The 10964-nt window shown below is 41.7% G+C and overlaps 1 protein-coding gene across 1 annotated transcript; it reads right to left on the bottom strand.

Moving 5' to 3' along the window:
* Window positions 1-407: 407 nt before the first annotated feature.
* Window positions 408-5009, bottom strand: LOC309402151 (ferritin, higher subunit-like). Its single transcript, XM_081971784.1, has 4 exons — window positions 4602-5009; window positions 3075-3221; window positions 1282-1407; window positions 408-723 (listed from the first exon to the last, which is right to left on the bottom strand). Exons 1-4 carry the CDS (start codon window positions 4701-4703, stop codon window positions 562-564), a joined length of 537 nt encoding a protein of 178 aa, XP_081827910.1. The 5' UTR covers window positions 4704-5009; the 3' UTR covers window positions 408-561.
* Between the last annotated feature and the right edge of the window lie 5955 nt (window positions 5010-10964).

Below are 10964 nucleotides of genomic sequence, written 5' to 3'. Positions count from 1 at the left end.
AGAAAACAAACAGTTTCAGTATATAATTCAGTCCAGGAACATAGCTCCTGCCCATCACCTAGAAATTCTCTCCTTCCTTTTGAAGAAGTAAGTTATAAACCACATTTTAACTCATGAAGGTTTGAAGCAACGGAACTTCATTATTGCTGGAGGCCACCCTTCATGAACCTCCATCTAAAGAAAATAATATTTATCTATTTTATTTATCTAGTTTATCTATTGTTAAGATTTTTAGCCTGCCTTTATTACTTTATAAGTAACTCAAGGTAAGAAATAATAATGAATATACTGTCCCTTCTTTCATTTTCTCCACCATTATAGTCCCATGAAGTAGTTTGGGTTGAGAGAGTGGCCCCTTAGTCACTCAGCCAACTTTCTACGCACAAGTACACACACAGACACAAATGTAAAACAGATGAACCCTTGTTTATTGGAAGCATGCCAACTGTGAGATGGCAGGTAGGAGCCCTCCTTGACCGGGGCACAGCAAAAGTGATGGATGTGGGCTGGTTTTTATGGGTTCATGGGAAGTGGCTACCAGGAATTGGGGGGAAGGTGAAATCAGCTGCTGCTGCTCTCTCCGAGGGTGTGTTTGTCAAAGAGATAATCGCCAAGCCCTCCCTGGGATGTACCCAAGCGCCGGAGATTGGTAACGTAGTCACCCAGGACTTTGATAGCTTTGACTTGCTCATTGAGGTAATGAGATTCCAAGAAGTCACACAGCTGGAAAGAAATGCAGACAATACAGTTATGCACAGCTTGCAGTCTCAGTGTTTAGGGCATGGTTTTTCAACCTTGGCAACTTTCAAGATACGTGGACTTCAATTTCCAGAATTCTCCATGCTGGCAAGGGAATTCTGGAAGTTGAAGTCCACCTATTTTTAAGTTGCCACAGTTGGAAAACCTTGTTCTAGGGTCAGCATCATTCTAACCACACATCCGTTCATTAACTTTGACCATTTATTTCTAAAAAAATGTACACGATATTCTAGCACAGGACTCAAATTGGACTGGTGCCAAGTCTCAGATTTACTGCTTCGAAGACACCTTTATGGATCACCTTTAAATCACTGAATGGGGTTTTACTGCTAATTTGCTCTCTTATCTCCACTGCCATCAACACCTTGATGGTGTTGCTTTCCATGAAGTAAAAGACAATTTTAGTCCACTTTTTGTGTGCGTGCAAAGGAATTTTACTTAGACTGGGGACGTGAGCATCTAGTAGGAATTTGGTGGTGAGGGTGAAGAATTCTGATCATACCCCCCAATCATAAGACTCACATGTGGGTCTCCCTGATCACTCGCCAAACGGTGCATATCCAGAAGGGCCTGGTTAACGCTCTTCTCCAGCTGGAGTGCTGCTTCCATGGCATTCAGGATGTTCCCCCAAGAATCTTTCTCAGGCTTCTGTGGAGGGAAAGCACCTTGTTTAGATCTTGTGGCTCCTCTTTTTAATGGCTGGATATGTTTGATCCCACAATAGCAACTTTGGCAAGGCTAATTGAGAGGGCAGCTGCTATTTAGCTATTATGCTAGACCAGAGTTCACATACCAAAGTTGCATAGTTCATAGACAACAATGCCTCGTTTGGTCTAATGGCTAAGGCACCAGGCTAGAAACCGTGAGACCGTGAGTTCAAGCCCTGTTTTAGCCAAGAAAGCCAGCTGGGTGGCGTGGGCCAGTCATTCTCTCTCAGCTCAAGCTTGTTTTGTTGGGTAAACTAAAGAGGAGGGAGGTGTGCTGGCTGTGCTCGCCACCTTGGGTTATTTGTAAAAATAATAAAGGGGGGATGCAAATAGATAATACTAAGCCAACCCCAATAATGGCTGAGTTTGCATGACTAGCCAAATGTACATTAATTAATGCATGGCCTGATCAAACCCAAATTGCATTGTCAGTTGATGGTCAAATGTGTTTATTAAATTTAGAAGTCTATGTGACTGCCTGATGATTCTGGGAAGATTGCATAAATAAAGCAACTTTATTTATTTTTTTTAAAAAGGAACGTGTGCAAACAGGCTTAACACACATTCCCCCCCCCCCAAAAAAAGCCCCAGGGGCTAAAACAAAAGCAAACTCCAGAGCTTTTTAAGGATCTGCAGAACTTCGTAGGTCTCTTGCATTGTGGATATCAATATCAGTAGTAATTAACTGAATCACCATAGTTAAGTTATTCAAGGATGATTGGATTTTATGAATACAGCCATTATGGCTCAGTGTGATATATAAACCCAGGTTCAGGGAGGCCTGCCAATCTTGCTATAGGCACCCTATAACATCCCCTTCCCCAAATCTGCTGCGATTACAATTTCCATCAAACTCAGAAGAGCCACACTAAATAAGGACCATAGGCTTAAAACAGCTGGCAAGACCAAGCAAATCAGAAATGACACTAATTCAGAAAGGGATAAATACAGATAGTCCTCAACTTACAACAGTTTAGGGACCATTTGAAGTTACAATGGTATTGGGAAAAAGTGACTTTTGCCTGTTTTCACACTTATGACCATTGCAGCATCCCCATAGTCATATGATCAAAATCCAGATGCTTGGCAACTGAATCATCGGTTGCGGGGTCTCGGGATCACGTGATCAGCTTTTGCAACCTTCTGACAAGCAAAGTCAATGGGAAAACCAGATTCACGTAACAATCTTGTTACTTAATTAACAACTGCAATGATTCACTTAACAAAGTTGTGAAATGGGCAAAACTCATTTAGAACTGTCTCGCTTAGCAACAGAAATTTGGGGCTCAGTTGTGATCATAAGTCAAGGACTAACTGTGCAGATGTTTGAAAAATATAAGAGGAAAATCTCAGCTGTAGTTCTGATGAGTTAATGAAGATGGAATCTCTTTGAAGCATTTTCCCCTATCTCTCAGCACCTGGACATAGTTGCCGTTTCTGGGAAATTCTTCCAAGCCAAAACTTGCCCCAATGTCGCCCCCTCCCCATAGTGTTTCATTGAGTAATAGGATTTTTAATTCTAAAACATCTGGAGGGCAACCAGACTAAAAAATACTATTTTCCCAATATCTCTTAGAGAAGCAGAAATTCGGGCTACACTTCTTATACCTTGATATCTTGTAGGAGGACCCGGCCACCACGCTGGCTCTGAAACTTCAGCAACTTATCAGCATGCTCCCGCTCCTCATGCGACTGAGACCGAAAGAAGCTGGAAACGTTTGCAAGAGCCACATCGTCCCGGTCAAAATACGAAGCCTGCAGAAAGAAACAGAAATCTGTCTTTGTGCTCCAGTAGGCTTATCTCTATATTTCTGGTGTAGATCTATCCAACGGCTCCTTGGACAAATGAGAAAAGATAACAGGACTGGAACAAGAAGAATAGTAGCCGCAGGGTTAATCTGTAGTTCTTACACCAATGTTTTTTTCAAACTTGGCAATGTTAAGATGAGTGGACTTCAACTTTCAGAATTCCCAAGTCAGCATGGAGATGGCCTAAAGAAACTGACGTTCTTCAAACTTGACATACCTGAAGAACATTTCTCAAAGTTAAATGAAACAAAGGAATAAAGATCTTAACATTTTGTGATTATAAACTGTCATGTTGAACTACTAGATTCTCACAGAACTCTGGAGGTTGCAGGCAGCATAGTTGATCTAGATCAGCGTTTCTCAACTTTTTAGATATGCTGGACCTCAGCTCCCAGAATTCCTCAGCCCCCAGATCTTAAAAGTTGTTAAAAGATTGAAAAAGACTGGTCTACAACCATGGCAATTTTAAGATGTGTGGACTTCACTGCTGGCTGGAAAATTCTGAGAGCTGGAAGGCCACATCTTAAAATTGGCAAGGTTGAGAGACAATGCCTGGATTGAAACTATGTCAGATGCATCATTATCAGGTAAGCTAATTCCTACTGTTTAAGACAGAGCTATACGCCTGAGTAAGGAGGCTGGTTGCGCCTTCCGTTTGTTTTCCAGAGCACCCATGTGTCTGAAATGCCCGTGGGTGTGCAAAGTCAATTACTGCGTGTGTAGAAGTTAGCTTCCATGCTGTTTACCTCTTTCCCGAATCTGATCACTCTGACCCTTCCCGGTTGCCATCATTTCTTTTCCTAGATAACAATTCTCTGATGATTTCCCTAGAGAACAAGTTACTCAGTGAAAGAAAGGCGCCTTAGGTTACTTACTACACTAACCGCCCATGGTAGAGCCACAGCTACGCCTCTCTTTATCAGCCTTGCACAGACTTCCAGATGGGGAAGGGGATAAACTCCCATCATCCTAAGCTAGGCTGGGGATAAGGGGTGCAGAGGCAGGCTGCCCTAGATCCCTTTTATTTTTATCACTAATTGCAGAACATACCTAATATTTCCTGCCTGAGTAGGGGGTTGGACTAGAAGACCTCCGAGGTCTCTTCTAACTTCGTTATTCTATTCTATTAATTCTATTCTAATGGATTTCTCTTCCTATTTTCCCATAACAACTACCCTGTGAGTTAGGTCAAATTAGAAAGGGACTGGCCCAAAGTCTCCCAGCTGACTTGCATGCTGAAGTGGGACTAGAACTAGGGCTCTTAGCTAACCATCTGACCAAACTGCCTCAACGCAAACTGCCCCGTGCCTACTGCCCCTTACCCACCATGGAGAGATAGACGTAGCTGGCATAAAGCTCCATGTTGACCATGCGGTTGATGGCAGCTTCGCAGTCGCGGTGGTAGTTCTGGCGGATCTGGGAGTCCATTTCTGCGGTGGTCTGGAAGAGGGCAGAAGAAGAGGCGTCCGGCCCAAGGAGATCCTGCTGGAGGAGGAAGATCGGCAAGCAGCGAGTCGCTCCCTCGTCTGTTTTCCACTCAAGGAAGGAAGAAAGAGGCGATCCAAGGCGGAGAGAAAAAAAGGAGAGAAAAGGCGGTGGAACCAGTTCCGTTCAAGCACTGTTGAAGCAGGAACCGAGCTCTGCCGGACAAAGGGACTCGCGCCGCTTTTATAAAGCTGGTGAGCGATCCAGGAGGACGTGCGCAGCCGCCGCCGACCACTCGATCTCGCCAGCTCAGGCCAGAGGTTTGCTGAAGGCGGAGTCTGGGCGGAGAAAGCCCCGGAGACCTGGCGGCCGCCCTTCTCGATTCACGTGACACAGCATGCAGACGGTCTCCCCGCTGGCTGCTGGGGTGGGTGTGGGGATACGGTTAATGTCGTTCATCACTCTTAACCTGGTAGGATAGCAATATTCCAATATTTCAGGGGATGCCACAAAATACAGGGGGTCAACTTATTTTCCAAAGCACAGAAAGCAAGACAAGAAATAATGGATGGGAACTAATCAAGAAGAGAAGCAACGTAGAATTATTAAGGATAAATTTCCTAACAGTGAGAACAATCAAGCAGTGCAAAGGCTTACGTTCAGAACTTGTGGGTGCTTCATCACTGGAGGTTTTTAAGAAGAGACTGGACAATTGGGTCTCCTGCTTGAGGAGGGGGCTGGACTACAAGACCTGCAAGGTCCCTTCCAGCTCTGCTCTGATTGGATTTGGGAACTTGCTCATCTGGATAGAATTTCATTTGCACGGAGCAAATAAAAACAACTGTTAAGGCATATTGAGGACTTGAAATTTTCTTGCAATTAGAGGAAGGTACACTAAAAGTTGAGAAACAAAATCCTTATTGCCGCAGTTCTATAGTTACCAAAGAACTTTAACCAGTTGGATTTATTTGCTTGCTTACTAGACTTCCCTGGCTGCCTATCTCATAGCATAATTCTAGGCTGTTTGCAGCAATCCATAAAAAGAGAAATAACCCAGGCACCAGACCAAACAGCCTCCCAGCTCAAGGCTTATGCTACTCCAATGTTTGAGGGGAGAGCCACATCTTCATGACCTTTCAGAAGGTAAAATGGATACAGATCCCTCCAATCTTAGATGGGAGGCTGTTCCAAAAGTCGGGTGGCCACCGAGGTCTCAACAGGTGACATATAAGGAAGGGGACCTTTTTACCTACCAGAGTGTCTTATACACTTTCCACCCTTAGAAATCCCACAAAGACTATAGCCCGTTGCAAAATGGTTTTGTCTTGCCAACAGGATGACTTATGATCTTTATCTGCCGTGGGATCAGACCAGCTTCGTGCCATTGCTTGACCCTCTTCAAGAAACAAGAACAGGGTTTGAGTGATGGGATGGGATCCACCTGGGTGAATCCCTTTTTGAAAGACATCAACTTGATGTTTTTCGAAAAGGCTGTGGAAGAACATAAACCAGGGTTGGAATTTTGCTTACTGAATGTATTCCCAAATGATTTCTGCATGTTTCTTGTTAGAGAAGGTCTTGTGAATTTTGGTTGGCAACCTTTCAAGCCTTGTTAAGCAGGTCTTTCACATAACGATCAATCAATCAGAATAGAGCTGTAAGGGACCTTGGAGGTCTTCTAGTCCAACCTCTTACTCAAGCAGGAGACCCTGTACCCTTTCAAGAAAGAAAGAGATCAATTAATAAAATATGTTTAGTGCAGTGCTACTTCTCTTGTGTTAAAAATAAAATATCTACGTTTACATGTGTGGTACAATACCAAAGGGGTTTGTTTTGTTTTCATTTTTTATCCAGAAACATTCAAAATGGGTCTTCCATCTGTAGTCTAAGAGTGACCATCCATTTACTTCCAGGTTTACTATTTTTAAACTGGAGTCCTCCAGATGGATGCAGCTACAACTTCCATCCTAAACCAATAAAGAATTTACAATCCCACTCACTTGTAGGGCAACAGCTTAGGCAACAATATGTATTAATCAAGAAGTCCTGTCTTGCGAGAGAAAGGATGGTTGAACTGATTCTTCTCTAAACTATGCATGGGAACCTTTTGTTGTTTCCTGACCACCTGTACTGGCTGGGCCAAGATGGCCCACTTCCTCTTTCTTCTTTGTCTTTGTGCATGAGACTCCTCCCTTGAAAAACTTTGTTGCCTTGAACTAATTTCCACCCCAGAGACCTCCAGGAGCCTCTTCAAATAAGTTTTTCCCCTGGATTTGGAATATTTTGATCCACCTATCTACTCTAGTTTTGTATTAAACGACTTATTCTCCTTTGGATCTGCCTGTTTGGTGGTCTCTACCGGCTGTGCTTTCCCACGGACACCATTTCTCTGTACAGAACAATAACTATCTCCGAGCTTCATGATGGGTCCTAAGAAATTACTGCCTGGAAAGGCCTCATCGGCCCCGACATCTTCTACGTCCAGCCCCATTGCTCACCAGTCACAACTGGGATCTTTCTTACAACCTAAAGCCCCTGAAAAGAGTTCAAAGGATTTGTCTACTCAGCAGATGCTTCAAGCCCTCTTAAAGGGACAGGACAAAATGAAAAAACAACTGCAGGACTTAAATGAGAGACGACCTGGAGACAATCCAAAGGGGGAATGCAGAATTTGAGAATCGTGTGATAAAAACGGAATTTGAAAGGATGTCTTTTTTCCTTAGGTTCCAAAACTTGCCAGAAGTTGAAAATGAAGATCTTAAGGAGATTATGACCACAATGTTAACAGAATATATTAACAGAGATAAACAACAGCTTGGGTGGGATATTGACCTGATTTATAGGATTAATTCAGCCTATGCAAGAACACATAATGTTCCAAGGGAAGTTCATGTTAAATTTCTTAGAAAAACCACAAGAGATGAGGTTCTAGGAGCTCAAAGGGGAGGACCATTAAAATATAAGGATAAAGAAATAACCATTCTTAAGCAGATCTCAAAGAAAGTAAGAGATAAGAGAAGGAAATATTCCTTCTTAGCAAAAAAATTATACAATAACGGGATTTGGTTTAGGTGGTTGTTACCAGAAGGTATGTTGATTTTTTGGGAGGGCAGCAGAATTAGAATTAACACAGTTGCGGAAGCAGAGGCTTTCACTAAAAAACACAGTGCTCTCTTAGGTGACATGGGGCATGTTACACAAGAAACAAAGCAGGGAGGGGCTGAGGCTCTGCCAGTGGACGGGGGGGGGGGAGGATGCGACAACAAGAAGACTCAGATCACAAAAGTCAATTGAAACATTATTGCAAATGTTGTCACAATGTACTTTCATGGAAGTGATAAAAAGTAAAATGATTGAAACATACTGATGATTTTGTGTTAAACCTAAAACTGCTAATATCTATGTAAATGTTCATAACTTTCTATTTTTCTTTTTTGAAAAAGTTGCGACACCCAGGGGGGCTTCTCCTCCCCGCACGATGTAACTGTCAAAATGTTCTATAATGCGGGATCGCATTCTGCCCCATACATCCCTGCAACCAATTCGCTCTCACAGAGAGGGACTCCTCCGGGTGCCGTCCACTAAGCAGTGCCAGAGGGCGGCGCCCAGGAGTAGGGCCTTCTCTGTGATGGGCCCAGCCCTCTGGAATGACCTCCCCCCCGACATTAGGACTACTACTGATCTCCGCTCCTTCCGTAAGAAACTCAAGACCCACCTGTTCCAACTAGCCGGCCTGGCTTAACTAGAATTCCATCTTCTAATCCCCCTGGCAATTTTAAATTTTAGGGCATTTTAATGTCTTTTAACTTTATTGCTATTGTCTTTTTAACTTCATTGTTATTGTTATTTATAAATTGTAATTGTTTTTATTTATACCTCCTCCGTGCAATATGTTGTGTATTTAATTGTACGCCGCCCCGAGTCCCTTCGAGGAGAGGGAGCAGCTTATAAGTTGAATAAATAATAAAATAATAATAATAATAATAAACTTTTAAACTTTTTTCCCTGTAAAACTTTTAAAATCAATAAAATTTGGACAATAAAAAAAAGAAGTCCTGTCTTAAAACAAATATACAAGCTTGATATTAGCTAACTGCAGTGTGCAAACCAAGCCACAATATCTTCTGCTTTTCAGACTTCTCTGTTTTATTAATACAGGTTGTCCTCAACTTATGACAATTGAGCCCAACATTTATGTTATTAAGTGAGACATTGAATTTTGCTCCATTTTACAAGCTTTCTTGCTACAGTTGTTAAGTGAATGACTGCTGTTGTTAAGTTAGTAACACAATTAAGGGAATCCAGCTTCCCCGTTAACCTTACTTTTTAGAAGATCACCAAAAGTGATCACATGACCCAGGACACAGCAACTGTCATAAGTAAGAGTCAGTTGCCAGGCATCTGGATTTTGATCACATGACCATGGGGATGCCACAACAGTCGTATGAAAAATGGTCATAACACACTTTTTTCATTGCCATTGTAGAATAGAATAGAATAGAATAGAATAGAATAGAATAGAATAGAATTCTTTATTGGCCAAGTGTGATTGGACGCACAAGGAATTTGTCTTTGGTGCATATGCTCTCAGTGTACATAAAAAGAAAAGATACATTCGTCACGAATCATAAGATACAGCACTTAATGATAGTCATAAGGTACAAATAAGCAATCAAATCATACCAGGAAACTATAAATCATAAGGACACCAGCTACAAAGTTACAGTCATACAATCATAAGTGGGAGGAGATAGGTGATAGGAACTATGAGAAGATAAATAGTAATAGTAATGTAGATTTAATAAATAGTTTGACAATGTTGAGGGAATTATTTGTTTAGCAGAGTGATGACGTTCAGGGAAAAACTTTGCAACTTTGAACAGTCACTAAATCAACTTTTATAAGTTGAGGACTACTGTAATCTATGCTTCCAGCATAGTATTGAAAGAATAGTGTGGCCATATCAAGATGTTAAGGCAATGGTAAGCCTTTTTTCAGGAAAAAAAACAACTTAACATTCTTCTGAAAGAGCGTAGCTTAGGAACGGGGAAGGAATAATGGACCATTAAGGAAGGAGTTTCAGGAAAAAAAACTGCTCATTCCTGAGAAAGTGGAAAACATGAGAAGCAACTGCAAAATAAAACTCTCATGATTTTGCTTGGTGAAAGATAGAAAGCAGCATTCAAGGTTTTGCTACTCTACCTTGCTATAAAAAAAGAGGTTTTCTAACATTCCTATTTATTAATCTTAAAAAGTCTGGTACAGCTGGGGTGATTTGCCCCATATATAAAATAATACACATTGCTGTTTAAAGAGAGAGACCCTGGATATCCTCCCCTTGAGTGCAAAAGTCCTGAGCTATAACCTCAAAATGACACATGTCCTGTGACATCTTTGTGTAAAAGCAGCACCTCAAATCTGTGCATTGCAATGTACATTAATGACACTATTCACATTGTGAGGGACTTGTTGGTCCACATTACAAATATCTATGACTACTGATCGGGAAGAGAAATTCATTTTGAAAGGACCTCTAAGTGAACATGGAAAGAAACCGTAACACTTGTTTGCAGGATGTTTTCAAAAAAGTCAAGCTGTGGTGTTTTTTGGTTTTTTTTGAGTGAGGCCAGCTTCTTGACTAATTTAACCACATCCTGCAGACATCCCTGGACTGTAGTCTTAAGGGAGATGGATTGTTTGAACACAGAAAAGAAGCCCCAGCTTCAGGACTTAGCAGCTCCTCAGTAGACAAACTACTTGTAAAGTTGGAGAGTTGCTATCAGCAAGTGTCTTTACAGGTACTCCTCGACTTACAACCATTTGTTTAGCAACTGTTCAAAGTTACAATATCGAAAAAAGTGACTTTTAACAACATATTCACACAACCATAATAGCATCCCTATATCATGTGATTAAAGTTTGGGTGCTTGGTAACCAGCATGTATTTACAATGGCTGCAATGTCCCTGGATCACATGATCACCATTTACAATCTTCTCGGTTGGTTTTCAACAAGCAAAGTCAATGGGGGAACCCAGATTCATCCTTAATTTTAAAGGGCCTGGTCCGTCCCCCACACCAAGTACAGCGCTGTTGATTTGCATGATTCACTTAACAGCTCTGACAAAAGAGGTAAAATTGAGTACAAAGTCATTTAATAACTGCCTTGCTCAGCAATGGAAATTCCCATCTCATGTAGGTTTGTAAGTTGAGGACTTCCTGTATTTAACAACCACGTGCAAAGTCTGTATCTCACTTATTTTGG

The sequence above is a fragment of the Natrix helvetica genome (genome assembly GCF_964273705.1).
Source record: "Natrix helvetica genome assembly, chromosome: Z".
Taxonomy (NCBI): domain Eukaryota; kingdom Metazoa; phylum Chordata; class Lepidosauria; order Squamata; family Natricidae; genus Natrix; species Natrix helvetica.
The sequence above is the reverse complement of the archived record's forward strand: the minus strand, read 5'-3'. Positions and strand labels throughout refer to the sequence as shown.